The sequence below is a fragment of the Gallus gallus genome, chromosome 4 (genome assembly GCF_016699485.2).
Source record: "Gallus gallus isolate bGalGal1 chromosome 4, bGalGal1.mat.broiler.GRCg7b, whole genome shotgun sequence".
Taxonomy (NCBI): domain Eukaryota; kingdom Metazoa; phylum Chordata; class Aves; order Galliformes; family Phasianidae; genus Gallus; species Gallus gallus.
Window position 1 is genome coordinate 2,124,288 of NC_052535.1, and position 17,486 is coordinate 2,141,773.

At 55.5% G+C, this 17,486-nt stretch overlaps 3 protein-coding genes and 1 non-coding gene across 17 annotated transcripts; 2 read left to right on the top strand and 2 right to left on the bottom strand.

The window, feature by feature from the left end:
• Positions 1–1,255: 1,255 nt before the first annotated feature.
• Positions 1,256–1,366, top strand: MIR222B (microRNA 222b). The gene has a single exon (NR_105422.1). It is a non-coding gene; the product is annotated as a microRNA 222b (primary transcript).
• Positions 1,367–1,884: 518 nt separating this feature from the next.
• Positions 1,885–9,827, top strand: FUNDC2 (FUN14 domain containing 2). 2 transcript variants are annotated; one of them, XM_040700033.2, is made up of 5 exons: positions 1,885–1,946; positions 2,234–2,384; positions 3,530–3,605; positions 4,526–4,660; positions 8,976–9,827. In XM_040700033.2, the coding sequence occupies exons 1-5, from the start codon at positions 1,928–1,930 to the stop codon at positions 9,081–9,083; spliced, it is 489 nt and encodes a 162-aa protein (XP_040555967.1). In that variant the 5' UTR covers positions 1,885–1,927; the 3' UTR covers positions 9,084–9,827. The 2 variants fall into 2 exon arrangements, with proteins under 2 accessions (XP_040555967.1, XP_420194.1); XM_420194.8 differs by lacking the exon at positions 8,976–9,827 and adding an exon at positions 5,323–8,147.
• CMC4 (C-X9-C motif containing 4) lies at positions 8,632–17,422 on the bottom strand. Of its 9 annotated transcripts, none has more exons than XM_046940977.1 (5): positions 14,411–14,485; positions 14,303–14,309; positions 13,932–13,983; positions 12,683–12,750; positions 8,632–10,142 (listed from the first exon to the last, which is right to left on the bottom strand). In XM_046940977.1, the coding sequence occupies exons 4-5, from the start codon at positions 12,738–12,740 to the stop codon at positions 9,979–9,981; spliced, it is 222 nt and encodes a 73-aa protein (XP_046796933.1). In that variant the 5' UTR covers positions 12,741–12,750; positions 13,932–13,983; positions 14,303–14,309; positions 14,411–14,485; the 3' UTR covers positions 8,632–9,978. The 9 variants fall into 9 exon arrangements, with proteins under 9 accessions (XP_046796933.1, XP_046796930.1, XP_046796929.1 ...); XM_046940974.1 differs by adding an exon at positions 13,670–13,850 and having other exon boundaries at positions 14,303–14,485; XM_046940973.1 differs by adding an exon at positions 13,670–13,850 and having other exon boundaries at positions 14,195–14,485.
• On the bottom strand, positions 13,760–17,422 carry MTCP1 (mature T cell proliferation 1). Of its 5 annotated transcripts, none has more exons than XM_046940972.1 (5): positions 17,358–17,422; positions 14,411–15,356; positions 14,139–14,309; positions 13,932–13,983; positions 13,760–13,850 (listed from the first exon to the last, which is right to left on the bottom strand). In XM_046940972.1, the coding sequence occupies exons 2-4, from the start codon at positions 14,516–14,518 to the stop codon at positions 13,936–13,938; spliced, it is 327 nt and encodes a 108-aa protein (XP_046796928.1). In that variant the 5' UTR covers positions 14,519–15,356; positions 17,358–17,422; the 3' UTR covers positions 13,760–13,850; positions 13,932–13,935. The 5 variants fall into 5 exon arrangements, with proteins under 5 accessions (XP_046796928.1, XP_040555971.1, XP_040555970.1 ...); XM_040700037.2 differs by having other exon boundaries at positions 14,411–15,401; XM_040700036.2 differs by having other exon boundaries at positions 14,411–15,551.
• Positions 17,423–17,486: the final 64 nt, after the last annotated feature.

Here is a 17,486-nt window from a genome sequence, read left to right on the forward strand (position 1 = left end):
AGCACCACGAGGGTCCCCAGTGCCCAATCCCATCCCGTGGGTAAGGCAGGAGAGGGAGCGGCCGTGCGAGATGGAGCCATCCAGAGCCAAAAATCCCCACTGCAGCCACAGGGGAGCGAAGGAGAAGGGCCGTCACCCCCACCAAAGCGACACAAAAAGCCAGAGCCTGAGTTTGTTTCATTTCCAGAAAACGAGAAGAGAGAATGAGAGGCAGGGGCAGAGAGAGAAACCCCGCTGAAAATCCCCGTGCTCTTGCTCTGACGGGGCTGGGCTGCAAATTTCCTTTCTGTGCACTGCAGCGTGCCCCCGACCGGCCGCGGTGCCGGGGCTGTCCCAGCACAGCTGTGTGACACCACCGCGGACGTCCCAGCCAGGGGAAGGGGAATTCAGCCGTCGCTTCTCGCCGTACTAAAAGCAGTCTCTCCATTGCAGCCTCAGCAGTGAACGATGGCCGTGAGGGTGGTGGCACATGGATGTCCCCCTGAGCCACCGCGGTAGCAGCCCGGAGCCTTCCGTTGGCCCCGTGCGCCAGGGAGACGTGCTTTCAGCAGGGGACCACGGTGTCTGGTGGAGATGGCCAGGTATGGTGCAGCAGTGGGGCAGCCAGGGGGGGTCCCGGCATTTTGGAGGGGCTCTGCAAGAGGGGGATTGCTGGGGGAAGATGGTTCTGTTGGATGCTCAATGCCCAGTGCAGGTCACGCTGAGCTTTGGGTCACCCAGCCACGTGGGCTGGGAGGCAGCGGTGGCACTGGGAGGGAGAGGAAGCATTTGAGACAGAGAACAGCTTTTGGGCTTGCACTCCTTGGGCTGAGCGAGGCTGGTGTCTTACAGGGAGCCTTGGTGGCTGCAGGGTGCCCAGGTGCCACTGCCACCCTCCATCCCGAGCTGGAGCACAGGGACCCCCAGTGCTGGCAGCACAGCTCCTTCCCCACCGCGGGAGGAAGCTGAGCGCCCATCCCAGGTACAGTGCATGTGTGTGGGGAAGGATGGGGCCATGTCACCAATGCTGGGGGCGGTGGGGGCTTTGAGACGTTCACCAGGGGGAGGCACGAGGACAGTCCTGCCTGACCCTGGGGGACACAGAGCTAGAGACCACAGTGCAGACATGCAGGGGAGCCAAGTGCTGCCTGACACCAGTGTTGGTGTGGGATTTCCAAGATAAAATGCTGCTAGAGGGCAGCCAGCTGTCCCATTGCTGCAGCCATCCCTCTGCTCACCACTGCCCTGCCTGGAGCCGAGGACTGAAGCCCCGGCGGAGACACGGTGCCCTTGGCTGCTCAGTAGTCAGTGTAGGATCTGTCCGACAGTCTCACTAACAGCTACATCTGATTACTGGGTCACCAAAGGACCACCACCGCGCTGCATGGACAGGAGCTGCACCTGGACATGGGATGGATGGAGCTGCTGGGAGCACGGGGGGGATGCTGGGCAGTGCCGCGGGGCTTCGGCACCCCGATGAGCACGCACGGGAGCTTTGTGTTTGCAAGAGAGTAAATAAACCTTCACAGTGCTGTCTCCTTGTCTGCGTGTTCATGAGAGCATGGTCACTGGGGGCATGGGGCTACCTGCCCCTTCCACCCACTCACCCCCAGCCCTCGGCACCGCATGCTCAGAGCTCAGCCAGGCCGGCTGTGCCCTATGGAAAGCCGATGCTCACCGTGACCACCACCTGCGAGCCCTCATTGCCACGCCACGGCCACGTGTCCGCCATCCACGCGGCTGTCCCACCGATCGGGACCTGCGGGTGGGCGGGGCTACACGGAGGCGGGACAACAGTGTGGGCGTGGCTATGGTGTGGGCGTGGCTACGACGTGGGCGGGGCCACGCGTTGAGGCGTGGCTACAGCGAGACGGGGGTCGTAAGGAGGCGTGGCCGTGCGCATGCGCAGTGAGGTCGGCCCGGCGGCGGAGCGGAGCGGAGCGGCGCCATGGCAGCGTCGGGTGGAGGTGGGCGGCGGTGTTGGGCTTCGTCCCACCGGGGCGGCTCCTCTCCGTCCCGTATCCCGGCGGCTGGGCGGTCCCTGCGGTCCGGTTCGGACCGCCATTTCCATTAGGAACGCCTCGGGCGGGCGGTGCGGCCTGCGCCCGTGCGCGCTGAGAAGCCGGGCCCAGAACCGCCCTCCCTCAGGGGCCCGGGGCCTGGGAACGGCGGGGTGAGGCCTGGGCGGGGGGCGAGCCCAGGGAGGCAGGCTCGGGTTGGCAGCTCCGTCGTTCAGCTCCTTGCCTGCCCGCAGGAAAGAAGGAGGACGCCTTCAACGTGCTGGACCTGGCCGAGTACACCAAGAGCCGGCCGTGGTGGAAGAAGGTCTTTGCCCCCAGCTCCGGGTCGAGCGCCGAGAAGTACAACGTGGCCACGCAGCTGGTGATCGGAGGGGTGACGGGATGGTGAGTGGCAGTTCCCTGTGGCAAAGGCAGTCCTCGCTCTCAGAGCAGGGTAGCGTCCTCCCTGAGGGGGGGGTGTGTGCTGGGGGTCTGCACCAAAGCCTCACCTGGGAGCAGCTGTCCGTGCTGTGGGCGCACTGCCTGCCTGGGGTTCAGGACGCTCTGGGTGGAGTTTGTGGCTCTGCTCGCAGCATCTTGCTGCCCCTGTCTTTACGTGACACAGAGATAACTGTTTCAAAGTGTGTGATGGATCATTTTTCATTCGGGTAACTTCGCCAAGTGTTTCTGTTCAGAAATGGGCCAGAGCAGGTTGCTGTGTTGTATTGCAGTGTTGATGGAGAAACTGTGGTCAAAGCAAAGGCTGCTTTGGGTGACACAATATGCTCAGCCCTGCGTGACTGAGCGATGGGCTGCTGCCTGCTGGAGCTCTGGTGGTTGGCAGCAATGCTGAAAGTGTAAAACCACGTTTGAGACTGGTATAGCTTTGACCCATTGCATCAGCAGTTTTTCATTTGAGAAATGAAAAGTAAAAGTTGTTCGGGCAATAAAGAGGCTTGTAGCCATGTGATCTGCTTTCTGTGCTCTTCTGTGGAGCAGCAGCAGGTGTGCTGCCAGGTCTCCTTTTGGAGATGATCACAGAATTGTAGGGGCTGGAAGGGACCTCTAGAGATCATCGAGTCCAACCCCCCTGCAAAGCAGGCCCCCTACAGCAGGCTGCACAGTAGACATCCAGGTGGATCTTGAATATCCCCAGAGGAGAATCCACAACCTCCCTTGGCAACCTGTACCAGTGCTCCATCGCCCTTACTGTGAAGAAGTTCCTTTGCAAGTGATGCTGGTCAAAAAACGCAAAAAGTACCCTGCCAAAATCATGTGTTCCCAGTTAGCTTTTGGGAGAGCACTGGGGTTGAAGAGAAGAATCAAAACTGTGAAAGCCTGAGGTGCCGTAGTGAGAAGTAAAAGGTTGTAAAGCATCCCATTTGGCTGGGCACAAATCCTCTTTGTCTCTGCTTGCGTGTGGCCTGCTTGTGCTGCTAGTCAGGCTGTCTCTGAGCAATTAGCACCAAAGGCAGAACTGTCTGTGGGATGTGTGCTGAGGGACGTGAGTGGTGTCCTCATCTCCTCACTGGATCCTGATTGCTTTGCAGGTGTACTGGGTTCATCTTCCAGAAGGTTGGGAAGCTGGCAGCAACGGCGGTGGGAGGCGGCTTTTTCCTGCTTCAGGTGGGTATGAGGGGTGGGCCAGGCCTCCTGAAAAGTGCTGGTGGAGAGGATGGGTTGTGTCTCATGGCTGCTTGCTGAGACACGTGGGGTCCATCCCATACTCTGCCAGCAGCTCTGCACAGCTTGGGATGCTGTGGGCACGTGTTCCTTGGCACACACAGCAGCCCCATCCCCACAGGTACTGTAACCACAGCATGTTAGAACTGGAGCTGTGCTCAGATGCTGCTTGTGAAGTTAATTAGAACATTTGCTTGTGTCCGTGATATGCTACCTGAGGAGTCAGCCTAAAACACATGAGGATCTCTGTAACGTGCTGAGGAGGAGGAGAGAAACTCCCTCTCTATCCTTCTGGTTTCTAAGAACTCTGGAACTGAAAGGAACCTCTCGGATATCCTGAAATGCAGCTTGGACCTCCCACAGGAGGCTCACTCAGCAATCTTTGGTTGTTTGCTCCCGAGGTGCTCTATCTCACTCTTCCTGTCCTGCTTGTTCTGCTGAAAGCCCAAAGCTTGCTCTGAGCCTGCTGAGCTTCACCCTTGAATCATCCTGACCAGATAAAATACTTAGGGAGGAACTGGCTATTAATAGCAGAGTCCACCCACAGCAGCAGGAGAGCTGCAGAGCGTCCCAGCAGCGGGCATGGCAGTTGTGAGGGGGAGGGGGGTGCCAGCTTTGTGTTAGAGGAGGGGCTCAAACGGGCTAAGCTGCAGTGTGCCCTTCCTCTAGAGGATTACTGAGGGAGGCAGATGTTGCAGGACAGTTAATATACCAGAGAGGTGGTGCTTTGGCTGCTGTTTAAGCTTGTGTGCTCATCCTCTCTTGAGCTCCTGGTCCAGGGTGTGGGGAGGGGTGGGTGGGCAGGGGGTTCTGTTCTGCCAGAGCTTCACTCCAGGCTTTCATTCCACCCCTCGAAATTCTAGATTGCAAACCATACAGGATACATCAAAGTTGACTGGAAGCTCGTGGAACGTGATGTGAACAAAGCCAAGCAGCAGCTGAAATTTCACAGCAGCAGTAACAAAATGTCTCCAGAAGTGAAAAGCAAAGTGGATGAGGTGAGGCAACTCTTCCAGGGTGTGTGCAGGTATCCTGCTGGGGGGACAGCGGGAAATGGGGTGGACTCCTGGGTTCTTCTGTAATGCACGTGCAAAGGGAGAGTGCTTGTGTAAAAACAAAACTAGTGAGATGGCAAGCAGTATTTGAGGCATCTTGGCACAATGCAAGCTCACCATGTGTTGTGGCAAATTCCTTGGGGTTGGAAGAAAATGTGCTGGGATTGCAGGGGTGGGGAGAGAGGCTCAAGAAGTTTCTGCTCTATCTGGGAGGGAAAGCTAAGCGTATCTGGCAGCAGAGTGGCGTGCTTGCACTGGGCTCTACAGTACCATAGGGCAGCACATGTGTGCTATCAGCAGCCCCTTCTGCCATTGTCACAGTGTGCTGCCTGTGGTGGTGTGGCAGGTGTCTGATTTGGGGTGTTTGTGGGTTCTGGCTGTGTGACAGCTGTTGGAGGGTCTGGGCTGTGCTGGGGCTGTGTCACAGCTCAGGAGCTGTGCATACAGTGGGGAGCTTGGGGGGGTACTTTGCTGGGGCTGAGCATTACCCACTCTCCAAACATTACCCACCTCAGAGAACAGCCTGAGATGCCTTAGTATGGGGAGGGTGGGTGAGAGACTGCTGCTGTTGGGGTACACTCTTGGCTCTTCTCTCCCATGCTTAGGTGATAGTATTTCTGAAGAAGAATGTTATCCTGACTGGAGGGTTTGCTGGAGGATTTCTGCTTGGAATGGCTTCCTAGGAACTACAGTCGACTCTCTCATCATGCCCAGCCTCCCCTGTCCTCTTCTCCTTCCTGTTCCCTCTAATGTAGAAGTCAGTGGTAGTTTCCAGCGGGTTCAGCCCCTATGCTCACAGGTTCCAGCCCTTTTTTCTTACAACGCTGCTTTTGATTTCCAACTTTTACCTGTCTGGACTGTTTGGGTGCTGTATTGGCCTGAAAGCTTTTGACTTCAGTGCATCATAGCGATTCCTTTCCCCACTGAATATACGTAGCCCCAAGCTGCTGGATGAGTTGCAGCCTCATAAACGTGTAGTGGCAGAGAAATTTCTTAAACGTGCTTCTTCCCCAGTGCCTGGGACCTGTACGTTTGTCTGCCAGTATGTGTGTACAACAGCTGTCAGCTCTTCACTGCTGGTTATCTTGCACTTCTTCTGCCCTGGTCACTGGAAAGCCTGAGCCTCCACCTGTGCAGAGCTGGTGTGTGAAGTGCAGATGTGCTTGGCTGTCCTGGTGTGGCTGCAGAGGGGCTGGGGGACAGCGTGGGCTGCACCCAAGGCAGGTGGGTAAGGAGCACATTCATGCTTTGTGTGTGGCAGGGGTTCTCTGCCTGTCCTTGCCACTGCACTGCACATAGGTGGCTGTTTGGCTTTCCCTCTGCTGTTATTTATAGCCCTTACTGGAAGTGCAGCTCTGGTGCCGCTGATGGAAACTGAGCACAGTGTGTGTCACTCAGGGCCCTCTCCCTGTTGTGTTCTGAAGGTCTTCCAGCTTCCTGCTCCATACAGCACCTAGCTCAGTCACTAGCTGCCAGCTTCTGAGGTGTGCTGAGGTGCTCTCTTCTTGTGGTGGGCTGGTCCCAGGGTGCTGCCCTGCCTGTGGCAGGCTGGCTGGCACAGGCAGCGTGTATATCTGCTGTGCCACTTACTGTAAGCCACCTTGGGGCTCAGACCGGTATTTCTAGGTCTGCTGTGACTGGCTGCTTTGAAGTTGATGCTTTTAAAGCTGTAGCTGCATGGGATAGGATTGCAGGTAGGAATTACATCCCTGTTTAGGGTACGCTGTACTGGTCCAGGATCCTTTGTGCCAGCTCCATTGGAATGGAAGGGGGAGGATGTGAAATGCGGTTAGAACTGCTTTGAGCACCATCTCTGACCTTTCTGCTTACAAGAAGCAGGGTGCTTAGGCCTAAGTGATAAAAACTGTGGGGAAACCAAAGTATGCCTCCTCTGTGGGAGCAGGCAGTTTCCATGCTCTTTGCCCTGGTTATGTTCCTTCTTTCATTGAATGTACTATTCCCCCCCCCCCCCCCCCCCCCCCCCAAAAAGCTGCTTGCTTAATTCCCTTATGTATTTCTGACAGCTGTAGCCTGGTGCAGGGCTCAGCTGTTCTTGGGAGCTTTGTCCCAGGGCAGTTGTGTGCAGTGCAGAACTCTAACACACAAGGAGAATGAAATATATGTATCTCGGAGGTGTTCTGCAGTGGCTGTGCTGGATTGGCATTAGCACTTGGCAGAGTGTGGGGACTTGAATGACCTCAGGGTGATGTCCTTCAGCAAGGTACGAATAGGTGTTCTTCTCCAGGATGTTTTTTACGTGGGTCAGCACACCCTTCACAGGGAACAAGCTGGAGAACAGCAACGTGTGTGGGTGACCAGGATGTGCTCCTGGTGGCTGCAGCCCACCTCTTGTGCTGCGTGATGCCATTCTGCCATACGTGGCTGGTTCTTGGTGTGGGTAGAAGGGGGACTCATCCCCAGAGAGCTGCCGAGAGGGCTGGAACTGTGGGTTCAGCCTCCCAGAGGTTTTGGGATGAGCACTGACAGCCATTAGCGTTGTTTCACCTCTGATTGAAGTGTCACTGTGGCAACACTTGGATCTGGTTGGTGTTTTTCTCACACTGCAGGCGGTCAAGGAGCAGAAATCGGTATCTCTGCTCCTGGGGAGAAGGGAGGAGCAGCTGGGCTCCTCAGCCATCAGGGGCTGCAGGAGTGATGTGATGCAGCAAATAGGTCCTCAATAAAGTCATGCTTGGGAGTGGAGTGATTAAAAACAAAAAAAAAAAAAGCAGGTTTTTGTAGGAAACTTGCCTAGCTGAATGTGTGTGAATTAATACATTGGTATCGCAGGGTATCTCTTGCTCCTGCAGGGGGAGTGTTGCTTCCCCTCTGCCTGGTGTGTTGAGTAACCCAACTGGTGTGCACTGTTCTTCACAAACCTTTTTCCAGGGACAAAATGAAGGTAAATCATTAACAGGCCTTAGGGCTGCCCTCCAGCCTCCGCTCAGGCCCTGCCTGCCTGCATTCTGTATTGCATTCTTCTCCATGGGTTCCTCATTTGCTGCTGCAGAGAGGAATGGCCCAGAGAGGGAGCCAGAACATCTCAGTAACCGCTGCAAGGGGAAGAGAGTAGTTGAGGCCAATTCTGTCGGGTGTGAAGGTGGGCAGAGAGCAGTTGGGAGCTGGCAGATCTTCCTGCCGTGTCAGTGTGAGACTGGTGGCCGGTGGTGGTGGATGCTGTGTGCCCACACTGGGAGTCCTGGTGCCCCATCAGCCTCTGGGGATGCATTTCTGTTACTGCAGGTGCCAAGATGAGGTATTCCCCCCACACCTCCGACACACACCCGTCCCTTTCATTCTTGTGTCAGCCACTTCTGGCATCCGTGCCACTCCGGGAAGGTTTAAAACACACTAGGCTTTTTAAAGTCTTTTTATATATTGTATGTAAATGCTTGTTGAAGTGATATTTTATTAAACGGTTTTGCTTTAATTGCTGTGTGAGATGTGCTGTCTCCTGGGGAACCGACGTGTCTTCATCTCACCCTCACAGCTGACCACGTTTGTTCCACCTGAGCAGAGCGGGGCACGGAGATGAAGGTTTCCTTTAAGTAGGTGCGACAGAGGCCTGAACGACTCTGTTTGGTGTGCAGTAGTGATTTACTTCCCACTGCTCCTACTCGGATAGGGCAGGAGGGAAAAATGAGCCACTTGCGAAACGTTTGAGCTCCTTCTCATCGTTGTCATCCTTTTCCTCCGCTTTCCAAGCATACCAGCTGCCCCATCACCCCCATCCTGTCACCGTGGTCATTGTGGGAGTGGGAGGGCAGGGCTATCCCTGAATTAATCTGAGCCTGAGTCCCACTTATAGAAATAGCAGGCAGCTTCTATTTCAGCCTGATGATATCACATGTAGCCGAGCTGCCCGGCTTACAGCTGTGCTGTGCTCTCAGTAAACAACCACACCGAGACTGAGGTTTGTTCCAGTCATTTATTTCGTGTTATGGTATTTCAGAGCAGCGAGTACGGATGGTTTGCCGTTCTAGGCTTCAATACACTCAACTATTGTGCCTAGACTACAGTGGTCTGTTTATAGAAGCTGTATTTCGTAGTTAATTATCACAGCACAAAAGTCCTTTGCGGCTAGATCTAATGACAGAGTTAGGAGCCTAGTGGGTTCGAAGTCTGGTGTTTCGGTGCCTGGGCCCTGCAATGGACTTGGCACCCACTGAGGTGCCTGGACTCCTGCTACAGTGGACGGAGAGACAGAGGCAGCACTGAAGGGTGATGCAGGAACCTGACTACTGAGCTCTTCCTACAGGTCACAGGAAATTCTGCTGCACAGGTGAGAGTTTCCGAAGAGCCATCTCTCCCTGGGGTCCAGACACGGACGGATTGGATTGTGTGTGAGTCTGAAGTGCTGTACTGACAGAGGGTGCCTACAACTGTGTGTTCAGAAGTGGCACCTAAATCGGTTCTTGGATCTAGCCCAGGGCTTTGTGATAGGCCTCTGGGTTCCAGCACACCGAGATATGCCGGATTGGTAACATATTGCTTAAAGGTCTTCAATTATACAGAAATTTATAAATTTTATATCAACAGTCAGGATTTCCAAACAAATATTGCTTTTTCTTTCTTTTTTTTTTTTTTTTAAAAAAAAGATCCTATTCCTGTAGCAATCCCTGAAATAATGTTCCTGTAACATCTTTATTGTCATGCAAATAGCAGCGTGTAGGCAATTCAAATAGAAAGCCATCTAAACTCTGTCCAGTGGGAAAGTGAGGCACTTAGGCAGAGTGACGCGTGGCCACCGTGAGCTATGCAAGACCTGGGAACAAACCCAGACCCGATTCCCCTTCTTGAGCTTGAACCACTGGACAGGTGAATGTTGCCTGGAACTGCTGCCCGACGGCAGCAATGCCTTTGCTGTGTCAAAATGGACTTTGTTTTCATGTGTCACGCTTAAGCTCACTCTTAAGAGCACATTTCCTGTACCTCCCCCTCCAGAAGCCACAGTAACTTGGTTCCAGCCCTCCGTTTTGAGAGCAAGGATGGGTTAGAGTAAGGTAAGCATTCTAAACACATCGGATTGATTTTTCACAGACACGGATGCAATGCAAGGACAACGTAGATGAAGTTTTGGTACAGAAAATAAAGTCTGTTAACCAGGCCATCTCTTGGTACTGCGTTATGCTTTTTGGTGCACGGGGTGCTGTGTTCTAGGAGCCCTCTGGCTTTCCAGAAAGTCTAGAGAAGGCTCAAAAACACACACCTGAGCTCCGCAGGTGAGTCCGTGCTCTGGCACCTGCTGGAGCTGCTTTGTATTACTGAGGTGGTGGGGGAATTCCTTCTGAAGCAGCTTTACGCTTTTCTCTCTCTTCCTTCTCAAAACCTGAACAACAGATGGATCTGCCCTCGGGGTACCGGGCGCAGCACTTCCTCATCTCCCGAAGCACAGCTTCGCACTTAGACTCCATGTAGTTGTTCGCTGCAAAATAAGAAGGAGACACCAAGTCTACACAGGAGAGCTGGGTTTGTTCCCCGAGGGGAGGCGTGTAGCCCTGGGATGCTGGGTGGTGCCCTGCCTTGAAAAGCACGCTCTGCTTATGGCACTCCACCACTTCCCTTGCTCTACAATCTCCCTTTGCTGTCAGCTGGGGAGGATGCTGTCAGCCTCGCTGCTATGGATGGGGGCACTCTCAGTTCCCCAGTTTTGCATCTATTGCATCGCTACAGCAGGAATGAGGTTTCCCAATCTGCTGCCCCTTTGCTCCCTGCTTTTTTAACCTCAGTGCTTTTCAGCTGGATCAGCCCAGCTGCCTCATCGCTGCAAGGTGTACAGCAGCAAAATGAAGAGCTTGCAAAGAGGACTTGATATAAACGGGGACAAGTGCAGCTGCCATCCCTGGAGGGCTGGGAGAGGAAGGGGTGGGCATTGTGGCTGCAGCCCTCCCACCATCAGCCTGCTGTGGGCAGGATGCAGCTCTGCACAGCAGTGCTCACAGGAAGCCATCCTGCTGCCAATGGCCAAAGCTGCAATGGGAGCCCTTCTGCACTGAGCTCCCACCTCCAGCTCGGGGAGGCCCTCAGCCACATCTCAGTGCCTTCACCTCTCCTTTCCTTGCCAGGAGTGTGTTCTCAGGCACTGTGAGATGGGACGAGCTGCCAGCCCTGTCCTGGGGGTGACGCTGCCCACCCCATCATGACTGATATGTGACAGCTGGGGCTCAGCCCCACCAGGGCTTCTGCTCAGCCCTCGGAAAGCGGGGCTGACAGAGCTGGTGCCTTGGGAAGGACACCTTCAGCTCCATCTGCTGCCCAAAGCCTCAGCTGCTCCGGGGGTTCAGGAGGAAGCTGGCAGCCCAGAAAGCACAGCGGGCCCTGGGGAAGGAGAGCTACCACCTCCCTGCCATCATGCCCCTACCACATGTGCTCCAAGGGTTCTCCTAACCATCCCTGTGCAGCTCTGTTTCTACAGCTGTGCCCTGCTACCCATCAGGGATCACTCCCAGAAAGGCACTCATACAATGGATGGCAAAACACAGATGAGGTTTATGGCTTACAGTGGGCATTCAGTCTCACAGAGGAAGGAGGGAATGTCTTTTGAAACAGTGACCCTCTGCAAAATGGCTCTGAGAAGCTGCACGTCCCTGCCCTCATCCTCCACACCATCCGTGTGCACTGGTCACTTCGGGCTCTGCTTTACTTCCTCTGTTGCATCCATTCTTGCAGGAGAAATTGCTTTGCTGTAAACTCAGCTGCTTCACCTGTGAGCCTCAGGCAGTAACACAGCACAAACAACAGCACTCCGAAATGTTGGCCACAGAAGTGGTGGGGCAGTGGGGTGTGCACAGAGCAGAGGAAAAGCCTCTTTGGTGACACTGTGCCACTCAGATCACATCCGTACACAAACCTCCGGGAGTACAACACTTGGAACAGCCTCTGTGAAAACAGCACTGGCATAACGGGACCAGAAGAGGGCCAAACACCAAAAGCAAAGCAGGCAGCGCGTTTACAAGTGCTGGGGATGCACGGAGAGGATTATCGGAGCCCTTCCTTTGAGCTGAGCACAGCTTCCAAATGAACAACCCTAGGAAACGCAGATATCCACCTGACCGAACGGTGCTGCTCCCTGCTTCTCCCCAGTGTTCCTCCTCCCATGCCATTCCCCAGCCATGGGGGGCTGCTACCATACCAGCTGTAATCGCAACACCTGCTGCAGGGAGCAAGGCCATCCCTCTGCTCCATCTTGGCTAACATGCCCAGCTGCTGCTAGCACTGCTGTTACCCTCAGCCCTGAGCTCACAGCCCGTCACCCTCCAGCAAAGCTCCTCACACACACAGAGCTCTGCTGGGTGAGTCAGGAAACACTCTTCCCAATGTGTCTGAGCTGCACGCATACACAGGGACGGTTTCTCTCCCTCATCCCATCTGAAGCAACTATACAGTATATTTTTCTCTGCAAGTAACCAACCCGCCTTCCCCAGCTCAGGCACCTGAAGCACGTTATCACATCACCTCCCTTTTCCCAACGACTATTGTGCTCAATTAACACAAAGCAGCTGCGAAGGCCTCCAAGAAGCCCTCAGTCCATCTGCTACCCCCAGGCCAGGCGCCCACCTGGCTGCTCCTGCAGGCATCTCTGTGCCCAGAGCTCCGAGCTCCGTGCGTCCTCACCCCACCCACCCACAGCCTCACCTCCCACTCCAACACAGCTGACACAGCGTCTGGCTCCCCCCACCTACAGCTCAGTCCCGAGACTACACACAGCCTCTCACTACAGCACAGAGAATGCTCAGCTTGGGAAAGCTGTGAGGAACGCTGCGTTTTGTGCTCATGGTGTCTCACAATCAAGCACAAAGGAGTCCTTTTAAAGCCAGTCGCTGCCATTTTGTTGGCTCTGAGGTCAGGGCACGCTCGTGTGCTTGCTTGCTTCCTCCTCAAGGTGAAAGGAGAACGGGGAGAGGTGAAAAGAACTCAGTTCCACCAAAACTCAAGACACCAACAAGACAAAATGACGCTCGGTACCTTGCAAGCATTTCTGTATTTCACAGGCTTGTTTCTGGCAGGGATCCTTCTGGGACATGTTCAGAGAACTAAAACGACAGGAAAACGTTACTGTAGAAATAAGGTTTGGGGGAAGGCAGGGGGCAAAACAGTGCCTTTGAGCAAAGAGCTCCCGGCTTCTCTCCCTACCGCAGGCGGTCAGCACGCGCCTGCTGCCAACAGATGGGACTCCCCACACTCCCATTGAACACACAATGCTCACAGCACTCCTTCCCTGGGGAGCAGCCTGCCAGCTGCCTCCCAACCGACCCCTGGGCCTGGCTGGAGGCCGTCATGAGCGCAGGGAAGTTCTACAGAGCTACGCCTGAAGGCCTTTCCCTTTTCCTCTGGTCAAAGTGCGGCCTTTCCCATTTGGAAGCACAAAGATTCCAACAACGACTCACACGAATACGGCTCTTTTTTTAACAGTTCTACGCCTTTAAAGCATGTGCTAAAAGGTGAGCCCTCTCTGCGAGCTCTGTGCATCCCGGAGTTTGGCGCAGCCATGCAACTGCATCTGGAGGAGGAATTTGGGAAACACAGCAGAACAGCGTCGTTATGTTCACCCCAGAAATACAACGAGGGGCAATTTTTTGTTGCAGGAGAAATCCTCTTGGGATTCCCCCAGAAGAACCAGCTCTGCCATTATCAGATCCCCAGAAAGCAGACGTCAGGCCATCAGTTTGACTTTCTGCAGCTGCAGCACCCACCCGTCACCGGGACCTCACGAGAAACCAACAGGTAAGCAAAAAGTGGGGGGAGCAGCAGTGGGGTGAGAGAGCTGGGAAGGAAAGCATCGCTGTGGCCGTACACGGCACGGGACTTCGGTCCCTGCAGGGCCACGGCTCAGCCCTGCCCGCAGTCGGGGCTGCCCTCAGCCTCCTGCCCATCCCCTGCCCCGCAGCGCTTCTACTGCCTATTTCCAGCATCCTGGCCAAGCTCCACTTAGGGCAATTACATTCTGCCTACCTAGAACTCCCCCTGACGTTTCAATTGGACACGATACTCCTCTTCACTGCCTGTCCTAAACTCATGTGATGTTGCTGTGTGTTGTTTAACCGCTTCCACCTCAGGGGTGGCCGCATTTCAGTGGAGAGAGAATCATTTATTGTACAAAACATACAAGGACATCTTCCTAGAGCCACTGCTCCTGAAAGACAAAAATTCATATTAAAGAATGACGGGGAATAAACAGAGCACATCACAAAGCAGGGGTAATGTCTCCACGTACCAGATTAATCACCAGGCACGAGTTTAAGCAGCAGTTCTTCAACACCACCGAGCTGTAAGCGACAAGGAAAAGTTCAATACGGCTGCAGTTACTGTGGCTGAGAGCTACTGGACTTCAATACAATAACAGTCCTCTGCCGTCCCTCAAGGATCTCAAATGACTTCACAAACAGGAATGACTATGGTCTATTGTCGCCACCATCCTTACCATGAGATGGTGCTCTATCTCCCAAACGCGAGAGTTACTATCCCTGTACTGCTCACCCTGGGACAGCTGCCACATGTGAGGCAGCCGGGATGGGGGGAGCTGGCTGGGTCGCAGCGCCTCACCCAGGGGAACCTGAACTCTTTGGATCCGAGCCCTCAGCATACCTTCCTCCTGGTGGAAAGCAACAAAGAGAGGAGGCAGTTACTGGCAACGCAGGAGGGGCACCTGCGACAGCAAAGCTACAATCCCGGCGAAGCCCAAAGGACACTTGCCTCTTCCGCAGCCACGAGCCACGTTTTGCGGTGCTCATCGCAGTACACACCTACGCGTCGCACCCACAGCCGCACGGGGGGAGCGCCGGCGTGCCCTCCTTCTGCCATCCCCTGTCACTCCTCCGCGCTCCGGCAGGCGTGAGGCATCAGCACGCGGGGCTCCTTCGCTCCCAGGACATCCGTGGGGAGAGCTCCGGGACCTGAAAGGCACCTCGGGGGGCGGCCGGCCTACGGTGGGAGATGCTACGCGCCGAAACGTCCCTAGAAGTGGCTCTGGGATGTTAAGGTGGCGGCCGGGTGGAAGGAGGTCTCTGGGCAGGTTGTACAGTGGGAGGCGTGTGCCGAGCGGTGTTTGTAAGGCATTCTGGGCCAAAAGGTGCTATAGGTGCACGGTTAAACCCTGTGAAGATTGGCTTTGCTTATTCCGCTAACAGTCCTACTAACAGTCTTCGTGTAAAATGATGGGGGGGGTGGAGGGGGGGTGGCCAAGAAAAAAAAAAGAGGACGTGACAGAGGCAGGAGTTCTGTGGTTACCGACGGTCTAAATCCCAAAAGCAAAACTTGTGACAACAGGTGAAATTAGCTTAAGGAGAACGGAGATCAATCTGGAGACAAAGCGTGAGACTCCATGTGCTGGACTCTCACACTGGGAACTCGCGGAGCTGTCATGGTGCGGGGTCCTTCCCCTCATCCCCTGTGGGCACAGCAGCGTGGTGGTCCACACTCACACGGTCTTCTCATGAGCAGCTCCCATCGCTCCATGTGGTTCAGACTTCAGGTGCTTACCAAGAGCCAACGGCACCAGCGGGAGGAATGGGATTGGGGACATTGAGGTGGCTCTTCCCAAAAGGGTTTTGGTTTATCAGCAGGTTTGTCTGTACACCGCTTAGATCAAGCTGAGCCATTAGCAAGTGGAGGTCTGGGAAAGTGATTCTCTCTTTGAACCCTAGGAGAGGTAATCAAAATGGTACGGACAGTCTTCATTCTTTATCTAGGTTTAAAGTAGAACAGAATTAAGCTGCAATACACGTAACATCTTCCTGCTATGAAGCAGATGCAACATTCCTATCCCAGCGAAACACAGTGATCTTCCGAAAGCGTGTGGAGTTACAAGGCATGTTTCAGACAGAGGGAAGAACATCTGGGTACAAAATAAAGCAGGGAAGGTCAGGGAGAGAAAAATACGGTTATACAGACAGAACAGGAAACACACCTCCATGTTGCCTTCTACGCCATGCACTGTGGTTCTCTACCTTTCGGAACCAAAGGCTCGCTCAGCCTTTCTGAAAGCAGAATGCCAACCACAGGTCAGCCCCAGCAGCGCTGCCACAGCAATTTAGGACCGGGACATTGGTTTATTACTGCTTTTTCTCCTGTTCTGTTTGCTTCCTCGCTTCATGTGTGGGAGTGTGGAGGTGTGACGCAAAGAGCACCGCTGCTCTGAAGGCCGTCCTGCAACGCCTTACAGCCACTGCAGGCGGTGCCCCAGCAGCTGGGCTGCTGGCATGGGCAGGAATGCAACAGCAGCCTGACGAGCCTCACAAGGCCTTCAGGAACAAGCTGTGAGAGTTGCAGTGGTGTTTCTGTAAGCCCGAGTTGTTCTGCTTTACCCGTCGTTGCTTCACAAATTCAAGCCTATGTGTGCTTCGCCCGGCAGTGAAAGGCAGCAATCGCCGCTGCTCATTTTCAGTCAGCAGAATGTAATTACCCAGGTTGGAATTTGGCCAGGACACTCTCCTACTCTGTGGTAAAATGCCAAAAGCTCCATCATGCCCCAGAACAACTTTGCTTTCGTACCCTGTTTGAAGCTGGAACCTCTACAGAACGAGAAGACGCCGTCAGCTCAGCACTGATTCAGCAGTGGAAGAGTAGCACTCAGCAAGCAAACAGCACTACGTCCTACAGCAGGAAACCTCTCCTATCCCAACACGGACCTGCTTCGGCCTCGTTGAGCTGCAGGACTACAGCACAACACGTCTGTGCCCATTGTGCACACACGGGGTGGTAGTGATGGGCACTCAGACAGAGTGAGGTCTCCCACAGAGGACTCGGAGCGGAACGGGCAGCAGTTCACGACGTTCTTTTCAGCCTTTGCCCCTTTAATCAGACCCAAACTCCACAGCTGTGGGCTCAGGGTGTGCTGCCACGGCCAACAAAGCTGCAGGTCAGGTAAAACTGCCCTTGGTTTGGAGCAGGACGGGGATATCCCTGACCCAAACACAGCGGGGGAAGGGGAGCTGCGGACAGACACACGCTGAGACGTTCACAGGGCAACTCCAGGAAGGGAAAAAAACACCTCCAATTCCGATTTTCTCGCTGATTTTTATCAGAAAGCAACAAAAGAGCCCTTGGGAAGGCAGGGCTGAAAAACAAACAAACAAAAAAAGCCAGCTCGCTGAGACCTCAAACGAGCGCTACCAACCGATCCTCGCAGCGCTCCGTTCGCAACCTGCGCCTACAAACAACCGCCCAGCAGCACCCGGCCGGCTGAGCCCGCAGACTGCACCGTCATGCTCTGACAGCACCCGCCGCTCCTCTCGGCACCACGCAGCAGTCCGGGCGGTGCCGGGCCGCGGGTCGGGGCTCCGGAGCCCGCTGGGTGCCCGCGTTCCCCCCCCTTCCCCCCCCCCCCGCTCCCCGCAGGCCGCAGCGCGGCGCTGGGACGGCCCCGAGTGCGGAGCGGCGTGCGGGAGGAGCGCGTCCCGTGACGAAGGCGCTGCGTTCGCTTTCGGACCGCGCGCGTTCCGAGCTCCTACCGCGGAGGCCGCTCCCGGGGCCGCCCCGCACCCCGCCGGGACGCGGCTCAGCGGGATCCGAAGGAGACGAAAGGGGGCCGGGAGCGCGGCGGGGGGAGAACCGCGGGGAGCGGGGCCCGGTGACGCCGATGGGAGCGGGGAGGGGGGCGCGGCGCGTATCCATGGCAACCGCCCCCCCGCCCGTCACCTACCTGCAGCCCCGCGCCGCTGACAGCCCGCGCCGTGCGCGCCCGGCGAAGCCTTCCCCGCCCTCCCCCCTGACCCCGCCGCCGCCCCCCGCCTGCTCGCGGGCCCCAATGGCCGCCGCCGCCGCGCCACGC